Source organism: Megalops cyprinoides, chromosome 24 (assembly GCF_013368585.1).
Source record: "Megalops cyprinoides isolate fMegCyp1 chromosome 24, fMegCyp1.pri, whole genome shotgun sequence".
NCBI classification, from domain to species: Eukaryota; Metazoa; Chordata; class Actinopteri; order Elopiformes; family Megalopidae; genus Megalops; species Megalops cyprinoides.
Genome location: NC_050606.1, coordinates 19,107,084 through 19,127,508, shown reverse-complemented (window position 1 = coordinate 19,127,508; position 20,425 = coordinate 19,107,084). Strand labels below are relative to the sequence as shown.

General features: G+C 42.0%; 2 protein-coding genes across 2 annotated transcripts; both read right to left on the bottom strand.

The window, feature by feature from the left end:
- Positions 1-156: 156 nt before the first annotated feature.
- LOC118770980 (CD83 antigen-like) lies at positions 157-1,220 on the bottom strand. The gene is made up of 2 exons (XM_036518787.1): positions 1,026-1,220; positions 157-434 (listed from the first exon to the last, which is right to left on the bottom strand). The coding sequence occupies exons 1-2, from the start codon at positions 1,170-1,172 to the stop codon at positions 162-164; spliced, it is 420 nt and encodes a 139-aa protein (XP_036374680.1). The 5' UTR covers positions 1,173-1,220; the 3' UTR covers positions 157-161.
- Positions 1,221-4,232: 3,012 nt separating this feature from the next.
- LOC118771352 (tumor necrosis factor receptor superfamily member 11A-like) lies at positions 4,233-19,735 on the bottom strand. Its single transcript, XM_036519316.1, has 10 exons — positions 19,436-19,735; positions 15,202-15,277; positions 14,457-14,582; positions 13,294-13,440; positions 12,199-12,286; positions 11,567-11,643; positions 10,429-10,536; positions 8,874-8,923; positions 7,800-8,343; positions 4,233-4,957 (listed from the first exon to the last, which is right to left on the bottom strand). The coding sequence occupies exons 1-10, from the start codon at positions 19,508-19,510 to the stop codon at positions 4,728-4,730; spliced, it is 1,521 nt and encodes a 506-aa protein (XP_036375209.1). The 5' UTR covers positions 19,511-19,735; the 3' UTR covers positions 4,233-4,727.
- Between the last annotated feature and the right edge of the window lie 690 nt (positions 19,736-20,425).

Sequence of the window (20,425 nt, the reverse complement as noted above, 5' to 3'; positions counted from 1 at the left end):
GCGTCCGGGAGCGACAAGGCGACGCCTCCCCCGGCGGAACGAAGCCAGTTTGTTCCGCTGTGGGCTCCCACTCATCGTCTGCTGATTGAATCGTAGATCTCGGCATTCAAGCATTTGAACTCCGACATAGGCTACTAGGCAACCGTGGGTGACCGTTTTTGTCATGATATTCTCTTACGAAGAGCTGTTAAAAGGCTGGTTGTGACCATACCTGTAACGATCAGTTTGACATCCCCGTCCCTGTTGCGGTGGCCCACAGGAGCCCAAAGAGAGCAGCGGTATGCCCCTTGGTCATCCGTGGTCACATTCTGCAGCTCCACCGAGAGGCCGTCGCCCGTTGGACAGCCCACGGAGCGATTGAAGCCCTTGAACAGCCGTATCGAGCCACGCCGCTGGTCCCATCGGAATATCCCACTTAGGCCGTCGTCGGACACCTGAAAAAAACACATACGATAAAACTCCTGAGACCACGGATGTGGGTTGTTTTGCACCATGAATACAACAGTGGTTTCCGTGAACTATTCTACACAGGATTGTTGGGTCACATATAGGATCTCTGATAAGTGTGATACAGCCAGAGCGGAAGAAGTCAATGCTTCACAAAACACAGGTTCGGTAGATTGATCACACAATTCACAATATTGATACAGGTGCTGGATTTTAAAATACTCTTTTAAAATACTCTCAGTCACCCTGGCATTTTTATCATGGAGGTTTGTAGACTTCCTTGGTTTGGTCAAACGTTTCTGCACACTGAAGTCTTTCTTTCTGCACTTGTCAGATATGACCCAGCTACTGCGATGACTGCTACAAAGGTGTCGACCACATAAATTGATCAAGTTCTTAGAATAAGAGCCTCGTTTATGAGAACCAAATCAGAAAGCGCCTCCGTTTGTTTCGGAATGATCATTAAGTTTTCTCATCTCCTTGAGTTTTCACATCTCAGACTACTTGAGCGACCTAGTTTTGTTTGATTAAAGGAAAAAATGAAAGAAAATTTGTGCAAAATGTTGGTGTTTTCTTACCTTGTACCAACTAACTGCTCTGTACTTCACATGTCGCTCTGCCGACACAGGGCACCTTAACGTTATATCGTCCCCATACTTGGCAGTAATATCTGTCGTAGCGCTTCCATAACACGACAACAACAAGAAAACTGCACACACGCACATTCAGTTATAGATTAATTACATAATAAACAACAGCTGTTTCTGTGAGAAACTAATGTATCCTGTGAGTTTATTAATCCGACACGATGAACAGAACTGTATTACAGCATACAAGCTGAATGCGGTACTTACAAAGAAAAGCAATCATCTTGAATGTTGATTTTTTTCGAGACAGTTTTAGATACAAAGCAGGTCCATGTATGCAGTGTGCCTGCGCTGCTGAAGTGAAATTTGAAAAAATCTGGATTCGTTTTTATGAAGATGAAACTGAAAGTAGAGTCACCATGAAAGTGTAAGTATCCGCCCTTAATCAAACGTTCAAAGGTAGTATGTTGTTAAAGAGACAATATTGTGTAATTAATCGTAAACGAGTAATTAATAGTTAATGAGTTGTCTGAGTGTGCGCACTAGTAACTGCATCACAATTTGCAAAAAAAAAGAAGTATTCGCCATATTCGCCGAGATCTTTAGCTCGAGGAGAACACCGGGACAAGAATTAATATCAAAGGTATCCACAATGCAAACCTAGTGTTGAATAAATATCAGAGTTCTGTCCAAATGTTGGTCTCTGGAGACTAATTAAGCTCTGGAGCCCAGACAACCCCATTTGCTTGAATATATTTTATTGTAATATTGCGAATGCAACTTTCTCAGTTGAAACGTTTGAGCAAAATCTCCTCTTGTTGAGGACCATCCTCATGTCAAGTTCCCAAAAGATTGTAGGAATGTGTGCGCATTGTCCAAATGAATGAATGGATGCTAACTTATTGTTCTGAGGGAAGAACAGTGCATCTTCACAACACAGCTGTGCCAACTGCTTTCTCCTTTCCTGGTCATCCAGTAAATTCAGTCCTCAGATTGGATCATGTGTAGTGTATGTGTAGAATGACAGAATGTTGTTCTATACATTAAAGCAATGGTGAGGTAAAAACACTTTTGAACTGACGAACAGGGGACAAGTTGTATGCCATGGCCGTTGTCAGCGCATTGAAACAGGGGTCTTACCTTTATGAGCAATCAAAGCAAGGTGCACAATGAAAGAAACTGAAACGCTGTTAATCTTGTGGCTTTGTCGATTGGTCCAGCCCGGGCAACTACACACATCAATGCAACGCTGGAATGTTAAGGGGCTGTGGTCCCAAGCTCCCTCCCAAATAACATACTTCCCCTCCACCCTCAAGTGCATGGGATTGGAATGCAACCCCAGTAATAGTGAAAGTGTTGATTGGACTGGCAACAATGCAATACATCCGGGTCAGGACTTTCCAAATGAGAGCAAATTCAAAAACCCCCTTCTGGATTTGACTGTCACTGAGGACCACACTTTAAGATAGTTTTCATTGTAAAAGTAGGAAAAAAATATAAGGAGTAACAGGATTATGTTTGACATTTTAAAGGAGATATAATTAGGAAAAAAATAATGTAGTATATGAGTTTGTCTGTAAGTCTGACTGTATACAGTACATGACATACAAATCTGCCTCTTTTGGAAAAGCTTAAAATAGTCACTCAATGAAAGCTCAGGCTCTCCTGTATTAGAAACAAATGAGACTGACATCAGACCCCAGTGTCTTCCTCAATGGGATGGCACCATTGAAACAGTTTGGACTGCCAATATCACTTCTCTTTATTATATGAGATTTATAAGATCACTACTGCACTGAATAAGTGATTTTTGATGCCACATCCCTGTCCAGGGATGGCTTATCTCCATCTCTTTAAATGGTTTATACCTCTTGTAGCAAAGGGCAAGAGCAGTCACCCCACCTGGCCTTGAACCCAGGTCTACAAGGTACCAACCATGCAACTTTGACCACGACACCAAAGAGCCAGGCTCGTTGATATGGCAGTCAGAGCGCATACTCAACTGTAGTGGCGGCACTCCGTCACACTGCCCTCCCCTTCGGGAAGCGCGCCCATGCGCTTCACACACCATGGCATCCCTCACGCATTCTCCTGCCGTACTTCTCCCATCCCAGGGTGCCCCACTCACCAGTGCTTCACCCATCTCTGGGGTCCCTCACACACCAGGGTCAACCGAACCTGGTGGTCCCTCATACGGCTCAAACACTGGGCACGCCTCCGATGGCCTCGCGGCAAGCCATCCAACTTCTGACACCATTTGTAGCGAAGGGCGAGAGCAGTCACCCCAACTGCTGTAACAACTGTAGCAACTGTACTGTACCAACCATGCAACTTTGACCGCGACGCCAAAGAGCCAGGCTCCTTGGTATGGCAGTCAGAGCGCATACTCAACCGTAGAGACGGCACTCCGTCACACCTCTGATGCCACTTTTCCACCAACACATTTCGAGGGCTGGTTTGGAGGCGGTGCCTAATCTTCTTGCCTAATCAGGAAAACTGGTTCGAGAGCGACACCAACCCTTTGCTGGTCTTGAACAAAGAACCTCTACGTCAGGGGCCTGCTATATCATGAATATATCATGAATGAGCCTGCTATATCACCACAGACAAAAAGAACAGTGATTCTATGCAGCATTGACCCAGAAAAAAAAACAAAAAACACCAAGGTTGTCTATGGAGGCAATGTTGACATCTTTTTCACCATTTCTCACAACCAGGTCTTTTGAATCTACCTATGTTAGCATTTATTTGTTTTAATATTTGTTATTTTAGCTATCCATTTATTTAGTCATGGCACTTAATTTATTGTAATTGTAAATGTAATTTTGTGAGCAAGGAAAACAAAACAAAACCCACAACATGGCTTACAAAGAATACTGGCTTCTTACAAGAACCTAGTGCATCACTAACAAAACACAGATAAGACTCCATCTACTTTTTTGCTGTTTTCTTGGTTTGCTTGTTAATCCTAACCTAACTGGTTACTGTGGCTACTTCTGCCATTACCAGACACAAGCACTTTTTTAACCAATCGAGAGACTGGAGATACTTCCATCAGCCAACAGAAATCATCCTTTTTTGTGATGCAAACAAATGAACAAGCAAAAAAAATACAAACACAGATCACAACAAAAAGGAGACAATAAGGATATGTCTGTTCAAAGGGGATTTAAACTAACTGGAAAAAATAGGGAGAATAAGGGGAGAGGAAGGGAAATTCTAGCAATTCCGCCTTCAGCTTTAACAAATTAGCAGCTTTAGATGGAAGAGTTGTAGGCATGTTGCCTGTATCTGCACACAATGTGCAGGTTCTGCTGATCACTCCACATCAATCACAGACAAGCATGCATAAAAATAACAATAAAATAATAAGTATAGCCCACATATTTGAATTTCAACTGGATTCCCAAATCAGTTTGCCTATTGACAAAATGCACACAAATAACTATAAAAAATAAACCATGAATAAAGTTTAACAAATGCATAGCATTTATTTTAGTACAAATATCGCAGTAATCTGGATGCTGTGAGAACAGTCTGAATTACAGACAGGAGGAGAGTCCCACTGTGTTGGCTTCATGCCTACATTTCCCAGAAGGCATTTATTCCTTTAAGTGCATCTTCAGCGCCCTCTAAGTGTTATGCTTATTTCTGCTGGCTGGGTCCATTTGTGACCCCCTGTCTGGGGTTTTCTCAGAACATTAACGTATCCTCCTGCAGCGCAGTGCTTGTTTTGGGCTTGGCGACCCCCTCAAATCCCTCCTTGTTGGTCTCTTCCTGGACAGGACTGGCGAAAGCCTCTTCCAGATCTCCACTGTCCCCCTGAGAGTTCTGGCTGACATACACTACAATGACATCGCCGCTGAAGTTCATTACTTGTCCGTTTGAAATGAAAGTGGTGTTGCCGTTTCCTGTGACGTGGCCTACAAAACAAAACAAAAAAAATCAAACAAATACTAGTGAGCAACACGTTTCAATCTGAGCAGTACTCATGGTCTTTCATTGGTAGAATGACAGCGGACTCATTCTGGGCCTCTTGTATTTGTCCAGTTCTGAAATGGACAGTTTTTGACTTCACAAGAAATGTAACATTCGCATATGTGAGGTCACCTGTAATAGCTGTTCAGCAAAGAATGTCAACGAACATGCCACACACAGAAAATTCAGAAAACCTTTTCTCAGTGCAAATATAGGTCTGAAATAAATTTAAATATTATGTAGATGCCACTCAGATCTACATTCAGTCTGTAATGAAGTAACAGTTACATTTTGGGGAAAACGGCACTCATTTTTCCATTTTGTAAGTAAAATCATCAATCAGTGAAACAAAAAGTAAAACTCTATCTAACTGCACATGGCAGTTAGATTAAATGTAGATGACAGTTTTTATTTCACCTCATTTAACTACCCAACAGCTTGGATATTTGGGTACTTTTGACTTAACTACCCAACAGCTTGGGTATTTGTGTACTTTTGACTGAGTCAAGGCAAAATTCATGACATAATTCAAAAGTCATGTGGACCAAATTGTGGCAAAAAACACATATAGATTATACCCAGGGGGATAGGTTTTCTCGCTCTTTGAGTACTGTGAACAGTGGCTTTGTAAAAGGCAGAATGCATCTTCTGGCTAATACATAAAGCTGTTCATGCACTGCTGCACTTAATTACAAAGCATTCTCCCTGTTAGAATCAGCTTTCAATCACCTTATTGCCTAAGAGGAAGAATGTTCTCTCAGGTCTTACAAGTCATACCACACAGGTTATTTATAGCCTATTCACTTAAAAATATATAGCAATTTCCTTCCAGTGAAATTTCATCAGCTGTCTTGTACCACTTCCTGTTCCCCTGTGTTACAAATATCTCATCCATTCACAATTATAGCACACTGCTGTCTACAGATCTGATGAGCAAGTGTCTATATTACTGATTCATCTGTCTGATTCGCCCTAGAAAAAATCCTTTGAGTATTTAAATCTCCACTAACTGACAAAATTACCATATGGGTTATATTACCATAAGGAGCGCATATCAAATTTCAGAAAGGCCTACACTGACAGAATATCTACTGTGGACATATTTGCACTACCATACATAAATGCATATCTTAATAAATAAGATACACATTTACACATAAAGATACTGCCCTGACAACTGGAATTAGCCATTTCAAACAGCATTGTTGCAATAATGTTACATTTCGTTTTTACATTACATTATTTTATGGCATATGCCTTTATCCACAGAATAATGCACAGCTCACTGTTTTGCACAGTATCCATTACACTACATTTGTAGTCGCTTAGCAATAGCTGTTATCCAGACCAATGTACCGCAAAACTTCCAATAAACGCCAAGGCGTTCATTTGCTTTAATTACTTAACTTTACCGGCGTTTATTGGAGACTCAGCGATAATAAGAGACCTGCGTGTATTTCACCTAAAGCCCTCAGGCTTCTGCAAGTTATTGGTAGCTGGACCAGGAAAATTCACCATGTTTTTTTTTCCCCAAGTAGCCTACTTAAACATTATAGAGCCCTTTTGGTAGCAACTCAAACAGGAATCACTAATGAAGTAAGTTAAACATTGTCATTGCAATCTATGATAGGAGAGCACAGTCTGTAAGAATAGCGGTATCACTGTGAATTTAGGCTACCATGATCGGAAAGACGGCTTGTTTTGTTCATTTATGTTTAATCTAATCTGTGAACAGATGAACACGCATAAGGCAAATTGAATTCACTAAAACAACCATTTAGCATAATGTAAAAAATTATTTTGTTTGTGTCATTTCATTTTTTAGCCACAAAAAAATAAATAGGACTGCTGTGAGCATTTTAAGCCACCGCTCTTTCATTTTATAGTCACGAAAAATAAATATAATTTTCCCCCGCATTTATTTGAGGCAGGCATTTATTTCACTGAAAGGGTCGTGCATACCGGCAATTATTAGAGACCTGCATTTATTGGAGACTCAGCTATTATTGGAAGTCTTACGGTATGTAGGTTAGTTTTTATATTTTATCCATTTATACAACTGGACACTTACAGAGGCAATTATGGCTTAAGTACCTTAATCAAAGGTACACAGCAGTGATAATTCAGCCAATAACCTTATGAGCCCTGCTCCTCATCACTTTGCCCCACCACTACCCATACTGCCCCACTTCAGAGTCAAACCTACAACTCTCAAGCCATAAGCTCTGTTCATTGACCACTCTGCCTGCACCACTTCAACTCAGAGCTGTGTGGTTGATTGGGTGTTATCAGTGGCAGAAGCCTGGGTGCATATAGTCTGTCCGTATTGTGGGAGAGGTCATTATGGCTACCTGAGAAGGTGGTAGGCAATCAATGACCAAAAATACGAAAACCAGTATTTAGGGAGTTTTTCTTGTAATCAGAACCGATACAAACTCCATGAGCAAGGTGCTTAACCAGAATTTCTTCAGGAAAATACTCAGCTGTATACATGGATCATTAGTAAAACACATGAAATATAATGCGCCCTGACTGCAGGCATCGGCCAAATGCATTTTATGACTAATAATGTGATTTTATTAAAGGAGAAGTGGTCACCGAGTTTAAGGCCAAGCCTTATATAGAATTTTATCACCCTTTTCCTTCTTAAGCATGCTGGCTATGTTCTTTTTGACCACAGTCACTGGTGATTGGCTGACACTGCTTTGAGTCATTGCTCTGCTTGCCTTCTTTTACATACTTATACATGTATTGTCTGTTGGATTTTAATGTCCCCTAAGTACTTACCAGCTGCCACAGTGTGACCGGGACACTCCGGCTCAGGGCCCTGAGACACGTCACCTGTGGACAGGTGCAGAGAGAGGCCCTGGTCGCCGTCGCTGGCTAAGGACAGCGGCGCTTTCGCAGTGGAGTCTGTGCTGTGGCAGCAGGGCGCCCCCTGTCTGTCGTCCTCCGCCTCTGCCCGCGCATCCCCGCCAGCGTGGCCCCCGCCGGCCTCCGGCGCGCCGCCCTGTAGCGGCCGGCCGCAGAGTTCCGTGCCCTCCTCGGTGCAGCCGCCGCCGCAGACGGGCGGCTCCAGCAGGCGCCCTCCCCCTCCCTCCCCGTCCCGGCAGGAGCAGAGCGCCACCGCCTGGCTGCAGTCCTCGTTCTCGCCCACCTCCATGGGCTCCTTCAGGGCCAGCACGCAGCTGCAGCCTCCCGCGGCCGCCTCGCCGTCGCCCCCCGGAGGCGGTTTCTCGCTGTTGCCGCACGCATTGAGAGACTCCTGCAGGTCCCCCTCTTGGCGAATCAGGCTTTTGATTTCAAGGGTGCCGTTCTGCTGCGCTGCCTCCTTCAAGAAACAGGAGCAGCCAGTGTTTACAGTTTTGCCTCCATCTAAAAATTCTGTTGTGTTAATAATGCAGTCATAACACTTAATTGCTTTTGAAATACACCCTATATAGCTTAATCATGTGCAGCATTTTGAATGAATCAGCGTAAGGTGTCCCATGTTGTGAATCATTACTTTCTTCAAATTCCTTCATATTACTTTCCTTACAAAGTATACAAAATGCCAACATATGGTTAAAGACATGTGTAGGGGGTGTTTATTTAAATATGTATATCAGTAATGGCAATGTTTGTACATATCAGAGTACATATTACATATAATTTTACAATATATTTCACAATCTCAGTATCAATGTGCACATTTAAAAACGTCCTGTTATAAATAGCATATGTGTAAATGTTTTGAAATATGCATTCATTATATTTTCATTTAAGATATAGGAAACAACAAACACACTCATTGTGAAGTCTAGTATTATGCATCCTTTCCCTGTTTTACCTCTGAGGGGATGCTGAGGCATCCATCCTTACCTGGCACATGGTGTTGCTCTTCAAGTCCTGCACACACGCTCGCACATTCTCTGAAAAGAACCAGAACCGCAGTGAGCTGCTAGCACTTTTATTTAATCAAATCCATGCTGATGAGAAAATGGATCAGAATTTCATAATATGAACATGACTATGCAATACGGAATGCTACCACAAATCAGCTGAAATGTACTTCACAATGACATCGGCAGTTTCCAATTTCATACAGTGGAATTACCCAGAGTACCCGATTTCATAGAGTGGAATTACATTTCATATTGTATTTATAATATAATTTATATGCCTTGTATAATATAATTCAATATGTATTCAACAGTAAATATGATATATGTGAGCTCCTCTCTTACCACCTCTCATCTCTCACCCTCTGTATGATTACAGTCAAGACAAACAAATGCCTGTACACTCCTGAGCGCTTCTCATCTAGCTACCGTAAACACGCTTACCAGCTGTCTGCTAGGTCAGTCTTAAAAAACATGTCTTGTGACAACCATACACTGGAATGAGGTGAGTGCAGAGACTACATACAGGAGCTTGTTCCACTTGTATCCCTCATCTGATGTGAGCATGTCGACTAAACTGGTGAAACGGCCACTGCTTTTAACTGCTTATAACTGCTTATATTTGTGCATATGGGTCATTATCTATGTAGAGCATTGTGGCCAACCAGTGCACCTGGGAATCTGCATAGCCATTCAGCACTTCAGGGCAGTGTGTGACCTCATTGTGACTTGGATTAATGGTATGATGAAAAATACTTGGTTCTGTGAAATGTGTAAAATGCTGTTGCAAGCTTGAGGGCGCTCTTGAGCAAGTAGTGCTCAGGTTATCCCTGTCATCTCACCGGAGGCATAAAACCAGTGGAAATGCAATGTATGTTTAGCAAAAAGTAGCCATTACAGTGTAACACAAAAAAATCACATACAAATGACTACATGAATTGATCATTTTAAAAAGATACAGTTATACAGTTCTCAGTAAAAATAATTTGGGTGTTAAAATATTGAGAACATTTCAGTCGGCCCATTGGCTGCTTGAAAACTATATTTAAAACCATGTCCAGCCTATTAAACAATCTACAGCAACTCTTGTGGACTGAACCTCTCTTTCTTTCTTTATTGAATTTTTCTGAAGTCAAAGCTGATTGTAGTTTGGGCGTATTGAATCAACCTCTTAATTAATATGACAACATATCTTGAAATTATAAATACACACACACACACACACCACCAACTACAACAACTACTGTCTTATGTACCATACCTCCCTATGTACAAGAACATGTTACAAAGCATAGTTCTCTTGGAAGCACATGTGTTGAGTTTACTTGTAACTGTCACACACAGACATCCATCTGACCAAGCAAATAAGGAGGGAGGCCAGTCAAACAATGCAGACAGAGCAAAGCACTCTGGGTGAGCTATATGCCTCTCTATCTGTCGCACTGGAATTTGTTGAAGAGTGACATCCCCACTGATGCAACCACAAGCAGAGACTCTCTTACAGCCAAAGACAATGGCGGTTTGCGCTCGCTTACCAGAGAGAGACTTCAACTTGTCTTTGCAGCAAAACAGGAGCAGGATCACCAGCGATATGACAACGATCACTGACAGGACACCCACTACAACCCACGATGTGGTGCTTCCTGCAGTACACATAAGACAAAGGTTTTTTTTAAACAAGTAATATGTGAAAAGGATCCACACACTGTCCACACCTGTATCATTACTTCTGAAGGGCACCTTTACATTAAAGCCACCCTTTCCCATTTCTTTAATAAAAAAAGAAATTTTACAACATCTCTTCATGGAATCAGTTAGGAATGAATATCTCTACTGATTGAAAAGTTTTTAAAAGTAAGTAAGTCATATTTCACTTAAAGAGGAATGCTCACAGGCTTAGTTTCATCTAATCTTGCAAGCAAATTGTCTTATAAAATCCAACTTTGTTTACAATATAATTGTTAACAATATAATTGATGCTCCAGAGTGTTTTATATGTATTTAATTAATGTATTATTAAATGTTTGAGCTTTACTATTTCAAAGACTATTTCATTTTCAGTGAACACCCTCAACAATTATACAAATGTATGGTGCACTGTTTTGACAGTTATCTCAAAATGTAAAGAAAATATATATTCTCTCAATGAGAGCATGTTCTGTTTAGAGGGTCCACAAATACACTTTTCACACTGGACAGGTGGAACCTGGCTTGCTGGCTTAGTCTGGGTTCTGGGAAGTTTTCCCGAACGTTTCTCTGTCATGCTGAAAACCTGTTTCAGCTCAGCCTGAATGACTGCTGTTGGTCAACTGACAAGCAAGCAGTGGGTGGAGTCTGCAAGCTGCATGACTAGATAGCCACACCGCTACTGCTGGCACCTGTACAAATAAAACTGTGAGGGGGAAAAAACACAAGGAGAGGCACGGCCCCAACCCAGAGTTACAAGCGATGCAAAGTCTATTTCTCCAAATGTTCGGGCAGAAAGCTGCCCTCAGTGTCTCGACGTGTGTGGCACAACTCTTCTTCCAGTAGAAAAGTAACCATGCTGTACCAGATCAGCCAGCCTTGGTTCCAGGTCATGCTAGCCTGGTTCCAGGACTACAGTGGAAAAAGTCTTTTCAAGTGGAGCAAGAGTCGTTATCACTCCCAGTCCAGACGGTCTCTGCCACATACCAGGAACATGAGGTCCACACACTGCATCTGTTTTCTCTGTCCCTGGCTGTTTCTCTGCCCTCCCCAGTGCTTTGCAACTGTTGGGAAAAACAACATATGCGCGTACATGTTTATTCACCCAACAAGACAGGGTTTTTTTTCTATTTATACCAGTATCCGGCACCCCAGGCTAGCGCTAGCCGCAGAGTGGAAGTGGTGATAGAAAATACCCTCTTTCCAAAGGAAGCTGTGCTGGTGTGAGTCACGAACACACGCTGTGGTCAGTCTGTGAGGGAGTTCAGACTCAAAAGCATGTGGGACTTCAGCTCTCAGGCATGCCACTGTGGCCGGGCTGCAGTGTGCATTAGACAGGACCGAAACGTTAAAGGTGCTGTGTGTGTGTGTGTGTGTGTGTGTGTGTGGCATGAAACGTGACCCGAGCCGAGCTTCCTTTTCCCATTCCCGTGACCTGCGCTTTCACTGCGCGTTTCCACCTCGCAGCCTCAAGGAGAGCAGCGTGACTCTTCATATAGATCTGTTTTCTGATATAACATCCGCATGCACTCACATTGTACAATATCTCTGTGGGAGAAGATCGAAGGGGAGGGGAAGGAGGGAGTGGGGTTTGGGGGGGGGGGGGCAGGGGTGCTTACTCGGTCCACAGCCTGCAGGGCTCTGTTGCCGAAGAAACGTTGCTGAAGAACCCAGGTCTGCACTCGGCGCACGAGCCCCGGCCTGTTTCTTCATCACATGATCGATAGGAGAGAAGAGAAAGAGAACAGTCTGGAGTCTGTTTCTCCAATCAGTGCATCTTTATCATGTGCAGCACCCATGGCCAGCAGGTCAGAGTAGCGTCTAATGTGCTGGGACTGCAGAACATTATCCAAATAATGTCTGATTTGCCGTAACTAGCTCCCATGTCAAATGCAGTTTAAATACATTATATGGAGAAATATTTGGAGCGAAGCAGTAATTGTGAGAATCTTTTCGGTTTTCAAGTGGAATTGCAAACAAAAGGCTTGAACACTAGGTGGGGCAATACTGTTGTACACTTGAGTGTGAAACCGGATTTGCTTCAGTAAATACAAATATGTGAAACTGAACATATAATGCATCATGTCAGCTATGTGAGAGCTGCACTCTCATTAGGGCATCTGCTATGAGGATAAACATGTTTTAATCCAATGACTGTTTTTGTGTTACTAATCTCTTGCCTCATATCAGTGAAGCTAACTGTACTCTGATGATTCTACACTATATTTTAGTATGGATTTCTCTAAGGTTTCCACCCCCGGTATTACACCTACAGCTGTCCACCTGGGCAGAGTGGCACATTCAGCTACCCGGCATACTGCAATGATTGACCTGTATTTCTGCATCTGTGCACATTTCCATCTCAAAACCTTGGAAATGTCCACAAACGGAACAGGACTCTGTGACTAATCCCTTTTGCCAGGCTCAAACAGAACAGACATTTCTGTCTACACGTCTTCACACAGTAGAGACCTCAACGATTGATCTTTTTCACCAGCAAGCAAGTCTCATACACAACTGATACTTCAATGTATAAATCTTAAACAGCAGAGACCTTAATGATTGGCCCTTAAAGTCCACAATTAGTCATCTGAGTTCACATTTGTGTCTAAAACAACTCTCGGACCTGGTCTGTGATTGGTCCTTAGCTGCTGCAGTGAGTCAGTGTCACTCTGTCTGTGAGAATGGCGCAGATCGCGGCAGTGAGCTCTTACCTCCCACAGTGAGCCCGTACCCAGGAGGGCACACCTTCATCCTCTCGCAGAACTCGCAGTTAACCAGCGAGCACTGGAGCCCCGGCAGGCAGCGGCATGGCACGGCAGCCGTGCGGTTCTCCGGCCGCACCGGATCAAAGCCCCTCCCTGGATCGGGGGCGCACAGAGACATGTGTCACACGGCATGCTGGGAAATTCATTACTGCATGCGCGCAGCTTTTCAAACTCATATACAGACCATCACCCTTCACCCATGTATGAATCCATTATGTCACTTTCATACAGCTGCTGCACACATGCATTGTAGAATACTCTATATTTACAAATGCAACTCACAATAATTGATGCAGCTTACATTTACATTTTATCATTTAGCATTGGCTCTTGTCCAGAGGGGTGTACAAGATAAGCACATGTAATGATACATGTACACTGTTGACATCAGGTAGGTGTCTCAGACATCAGGTTCTCACACATGCAGTATACAGCTGTACATTACCATACATTTAACATATACAGATTTAAAATGCATATATTTTAAATACAGTGGTTACATTTTGGGGTTTTATATTAGAACATACACGGTTTATCATCAGGGTGAGCTGTGAGAGGACATGGTCACGGGGACCTCAGCTGATCAGCTGATAGGCCAGTTGTAAAATAGAAACTGTGGTGCGCATCATGAGGTTTCCACCATTCGGCAATGTGCGTTTCCTTCTGAAGCAACTCCATCGGCTTCCTCAATGCAGCCCACATTTTTAAATGACAGGAATATACTCAAAAAGTCCACTTCATGAAGCAGACAGACCTAGGAATTAATACACCTCGGTCCAGAGGTACACTGGGACGGGTTTCAACACTCAATGGATTGATTTGTTTTGACTGAGCTGTTCACTGAATGATGACCCTCATCCCCACATTTGCCACTGCACATTAATTGCACTTTAATTGGTATGCATAGGGTTAAGAAAGTTAGTTACACACTGTAAATGATTCTGTAACAAGTCTGCATTCCGTCACACAGTAACCGCACTGTATTTGTTAGTTGGAGTGTAAATATATACAGTATATAGTGCGACCTACTGTAAAGTGTAACCCAGCACGCTAACCCGCATGGTATATATATTTGCACATAATTGAAAGGAATAACAAGCTTGGCTGACCTTTGTCACAGAACTTCTGCGTCTGACACCTTGTCTCGTTGTTCCAGTCTGGCTGGTATTCATTGCTTCCACAAGGCCGGCAGATGGTGTCTGATGTCCCCGCACAGAGGACAAACGCGAACGTCCCTGAAGAGGGAACAAGCTTGAAATCACGGCATGCAGCATGGAGAAAGCTAGGGCTGTGGCAGTGACCGTACGACCATCTACCCAGCGGTCAAGGACACTGACCGCAGTCAAAATCAAACCGCCACCATAACCGATGTTTACACATTTTTTTATTATTATTTTTCCACATTCATTCCTGAGTAAATACCCTCAGTAATAGAAGGCAGAAATATGATGTGATGTCCAATTTCACTGTTTTGCTACTATAATCCATTTAAATGAATACTTGTCAGTGCACCACCAGTACACCAGTAACCCCTATAACCACCACCCTGGCTGCCTCCCTAAGAGGTTTAACCATGAACCACAGTTATAATCACGATGATTTACTTTCAACCCAAAATTTATAACTGTGACAGCCCTAGCAAACACAATAGTTCAAATCAAGTGAAGGGCATCTGGGGAGGACCCATGAGAAACCAAAAACCCAGTGATGTTCCCAGGTGAACCTTGGCCCAGTTAGATTCCCAGTTATTTTTAAGTCCTAATGTGGTCAGCCCTCTTTCCTCTGGCCTAATTCCAAGTCCTGAACGGGAAGCATAAAGAAATGCACCAGAAACTGTGTGTTGTGTTTACCAACCTGGTGGGCACTTGCTGCAACATCTCCTGTCTTTTGGATACTGCTGTGAGTTACAGCTAGGCCTGGAGAAAACAACCTAGAATAAAAAAAAGGTATGCAGCTGATTACTTTCCTGATAGCAAATGAAAACTACCAGTGCCGACTGTGACTGCATCCCAGCAATCAAATCTGGTCAAATTTAAGTCCACACGGTGCTTTTTTTCCTCCTACCTTCAAGAACACATTGAAAATTAAGACCACATGTTATGTTTTAATATGATTTAGTTGTGCATTTTGTCCACACTTAACTGACGCTTCCATTATTAACAAAACATTGGATTTAATTTCCAACACTGACAGCTCATAATTAAAGTTCCAGTGAGCAATAGTAAAATCAGACCACAAAATCAGTACACTCCAGCACTAATCATTCAATGATGTTTGTAGTCTTCTTTCCCCTACAAGCTACCACATTCAAGGTACTGTCAATTCCTGGCAAACTCCTTTTCATTGCAAAGTTTGCCAATTGTCTTGTCAATTCCACTGATTGTGTGTGTGCACGTGTGTGTGTGTGTGTGTGTGTGTGTGTGTGTGTGTGTGTGTGTGTTTGTGCACATGAATGTAAGTGCGTGTTTCTGCACATTAGCAGTGAAGTACCAGCATGACTTGGCCTGCATGTTTGCATGCTGACTATGCTTGCATACAGCAGCATACGGCAGGGCATAATGACAGGCACGTAACTCTTATCCCCAAATATTGTGGGCCGGTCAAATTCATATATTCACATATGTTTCCATCTTCAGTGCCTCTCCAACCCATATTCATATACAGCATAGAAATGACCTCACCAAAAAAAAGCTTGAAAAACATAACACTGTCTGAGCAAACCCCAATCCAGCCATGGAACCCACAGAGAAATTCCATGGCTTTTTACTGCCGTTATAAGGCAAGCTTTCTCAGCTGAACTGGACTCCTTCCAAATAAGGCCACTTTGAATATTTGCTTTTTTATTCATTTGTTCCCATACTGAAAAGCCCAGTGCTGCCAACATAAGCAAAGTGTTAAATAAAGGCTATTGAATTCAACAATGGGAGTCTGTCCACCGAAATAACTTGACTGAAGTAGCGTGGTTACGATGACCTCTTTTGTAGACCTTAGAAATGGGCCTCACCAGATATGATCGTTTAGTACGTGCTGCGAACATTTCTGTACGTTTTGCATTCACAAATGCTCTGCCGCCCATGCTTGTAGAATAACACAGACGTGATACATAACCACTTCATGTGGAAACATGTAGAAGACTTGAATATATAAACTCTCATTCAAGTCTTTTGTATCATGTCTGTATCACATGTTTACATATATATATATATATATATATATATATATATATATATATATATATATATATATATATATATATATATATATATATATATATATATATATATATATATAAAACGTGCAATATTGTGATGGGGACTGTGAAACCCAGCCAGGATGTTCAGAATTCCAAGACTGTGAAGCTTCCAGTGTGCCCTAATTGGTGTGAAGGACAAACAGCTCTGACCAATTTCCTTTATGCAAACACACATCAAACAGATTTTTATGCCATACATGCAATCTTTGTCAGACAGGAATAAATTTAGACACTCTCTAATCATGCAAATTCCTCCCCCTTTGAGGTTTCAATCTCTGTGAGAAATTAAAACAATGTTTTTGTTGCTCTCTCAACACTTCTCAGCAAATCAAGAGATGTGAGCTTAATACTGTGGCGCATAATTGTCTTTGCAAAAGCTTTAAGCAACCGTGCTGTGTGAACAAGCACAAATTGGGCAAGACCTACACATGAAGGTTCCCTTTGTTCTGCGTTTTGAAGAAGTTCTCATTCCAACATTACTAAGACCTATTGTTAAAAACCAAAAGGAATTTCGAAGCATTATATTTTTTCACTGCTCTAGATCATCAACGTGTAATTATGAAAGGCAAAATGTTTTCCTTCGCTAAATATATAAGAGCATGGTTTCGTTCCACCCTAAATAATTACACGTTAGGGTGCGTCTCAAGGATACCGCCTAGATTCTTTCAACCTCAGAGCCAATTTGAGATATTTCATGCCTTTTTGTCTGTGAAATCGAACAAGTTAGGCATTAGGGCATAGATGCTTTACAACATATGAAAGATACACAGAAAATATTGTAAAGCATTGGGACATGGGAATTTTTTTTAGTGTTAATGTTCCCTCGCTAACAATGAAGAAAAGATTTAAAAAAATAAAATTGCTGGTTGTAAATTATGAGACATAGCTATCAATTAGGCCTATGTGACAGCATTTCACAGCTGCGTGTTGACGTCACGGCCACAACCTACAATCACAGGGACCTAAACTCCTTACGTGCCACATAAATATTTCACATGTTCATTGGTTCCTCACAACCATTTCAGGCCTCAGCATTTTACAGATGCGTGTTGTTTTGTGTTACATACCTATACTGAAATGAATGACATATGATTTTTTAAGCCGCTTCTTGCAACTGTACAGAGCTGCTGCTACTACTAATTCCTCATCTCATAACGCCAAAACAAGCAAACCGTGCCAAAGTTTTTTTAAACACGGTCAACACTGGAGATAGATGACGCCACCGCAATATTTGCATAACTGTCGCCATGCCCCAAGTAACTTGGCCAGGCAGAGACACTAGAAAATGCTTTTTGTAAGAGTCGGTTGCGATTAACCCGCTAATGGACGGTATTTTAAAATACTCACTTGCGTGCCCTCCTGTAGCTGCTGTGGGAAAACGTCAGTTAGTATTTCGATCGGACTCTAGCCCAGAAGTTAGGCTTTATTGTGTTGCTTTAGAATGAAGAATATACGGTAAATCGTGATATCAATGTTCAACAATGAAAAACGGGAAGCTGAGATGGTGGGTGTGTTTGAACAGACAGCATCATCGTTGATAAACTCCGTAAGAAAACATTGAGCAGCAATTTTCAAACGCTGTCATGGGAAGTGGAATTCGTAGTTGCAGCTTGTTGCACACCTCTATGCTCGTCTTCACCTAAGTCAGCGGACTCTTAACAGTGAGCTACAAACTAGAAACGAGGAATTGTTACGATGTAAATCTCTACTTTGAGAGTACTTTTGAGTCTTTTAGCATAAACAACGATTATTTGATTCTTGGCTCAGATAGCAGTCGGTGAGAGCACGATAGCACGGTAAGACCTCATGAACAGACTACCGCATACAAATCCTAAGAAGTAAACAGTAACACAAACACTAGTCCGATGTGATTAGGTTTTTTCATAATTATTTAATATTTTCTATTTTGTTATTTTTATTGGTAAAGTATACCTATGTTGCCATTGGTAAACAGCTAATTTCGTATTCTTATTAATTCTGATCATAATCAATTGGGAGATATTTCGCACAACAAGCATTTATCATCATAAGCAACGATACCAGTGCATTTATATTATTTAGTCTACACTCGATGACGCCTTATGTTCTAGACACGCCCACCATATTCCATATTTCTGCCATCACAACACATTTATAATGGATATCAACATGTTTTGGAATATAACAGCGTACTTCCTCCCGTATGGTTAGGACTAACCTACCATAACAACTCGATTACACAGTCCACTACAGCTACTACTAATAGCTGTGCACATTATCAAAATAGAAATAACAAAAAAAAAAAAAAACTATATTCGGTGTACATAAGGCGTAATGCGCACTACTTACAGGACCTATAAAGTATATACATAAACAACAGCGAATAGCAGTGACCCCGCCTCGAACGTAAGATATTTTTGGGCTACGTCCAGCTTTCTACCCACAATTTCACACATGGATTGTTTCAGAAGTGCAGTCATACGTTAAATAGCTAGCGGTTACCGTAAAAGAGGAGACGGGCTGTTGCAAAAGCCACGAATATCGGTAAAAAGTGTTAAAACAGCGCCAGGAGAAAAACAAGAATTTGCACGCTTATGCTATCTTGGGCTAGTCAGTCACCGACCACGAAAAATCCACGATTTTAGTAAGGTTAATGAAACAAGATACAAACATTGTGAATCCATGATTTATGTTGGATTGCTTTACGTTTGCGATTTTGGTGTAAAGGATGGTTGCTGTCACCGCCAATCGTTCGGCGCTTCATGGCATTTGTCATTTGTCAACATTTTTAAAACAACGAAAGCGATGCATTAAAACAATGCGTTAAAATACGATTTAAATAGCACCCCAACCTACCTGTACGTATAGAAAAACAATGAAGTGCCTGATCCAGTTTCGGACTATCCAACTGGTTGTAATATCCACCCACATGTCTCCTTGTCTTTGGCTACATAAAACCTTTAGTCTACAACGGAAAACTTGGGAGACCGAAATAAAGTAGCTAGCCAGCTACCATGTTTCACCGGTCTTTCTATATAGTGTATTTTGAGGAGATCGTTGTTTACTCCTATAAGATGCAAACTGTGTTTATCCCCCCATACTGCATCGTACTGTCTGACTGCGCGTCCCAGGGTACGAGCGCTTCACCCACGCGTGATGAGGGCTCCTTACCGAAGACCTCGGCTGACCGAGGAACTGGCGTTCTTATCGCTCCTCCCCCGCGCAGTTCGTGTCACAGCAGGGATATTACTTACTGGACCAATGCTACATTTCACACGCCTGATGTGGTGTCGCCTCTGCAAGGGTTGAGCCAACTGCATGCCCCCGCCGTGAAACAAAGAGGAAATGAAAAATGAAGTTCACAAATGTATAGTTGCGGTAACATTAAGGCGGATATCATTGCTTCCCACTTGAATAAAGATATTTTGTGTATTCTGTGTAGCCTTTGGATTCTACCACCTATTGACTAATGCACCAATATTTTATAGGGAAACTTCCGAAACATATAAAGGGGTTCCGAATATTCTAGCAGTAATTGTTAGTGTATTGGATGTGTCTTTTGACACCCTTTCATTTTTTATTTGTTAAGGCGGTGCTGTATGTAGAACAATAGGCCTACAGTAATATGACAGACACTAACTTCCCGCAAACACGCAGACTGTAACAGCGTCGGGATCTGCTCCGGATTCGCAAAGGCGTATTTCACAATCCGAATGTGTTTTACCAGTTGAGTCACTGTTGGCGCTTATTAAGAGCGCTCTGAGAATAATCCGACCGAAGACAGACTGCAGAACACCCTGTTCTGACTATGTAAAACTTTTTTTTTTTCATCGTATGGTTTAGGCT

Coding starts and splice junctions, on each gene's coding strand:
- LOC118771352 (XM_036519316.1), bottom strand. CDS start 19,510: ATGTGGGTGGATATTACAACCAGTTGGATAGTCCGAAACTGGATCAGG. Junction 14,583..15,201: donor TTGCAGCAAGTGCCCACCAG/GTTGGTAAACAC, acceptor TTCCCTCTTCAG/GGACGTTCGCGTTTGTCCTC. Junction 11,644..12,198: donor CCCTGCAGGCTGTGGACCGA/GTAAGCACCCCT, acceptor TTTTCCCAACAG/TTGCAAAGCACTGGGGAGGG.
- LOC118770980 (XM_036518787.1), bottom strand. CDS start 1,172: ATGTGCGTGTGTGCAGTTTTCTTGTTGTTGTCGTGTTATGGAAGCGCT. Junction 435..1,025: donor GAGCAGTTAGTTGGTACAAG/GTAAGAAAACAC, acceptor TGTTTTTTTCAG/GTGTCCGACGACGGCCTAAG.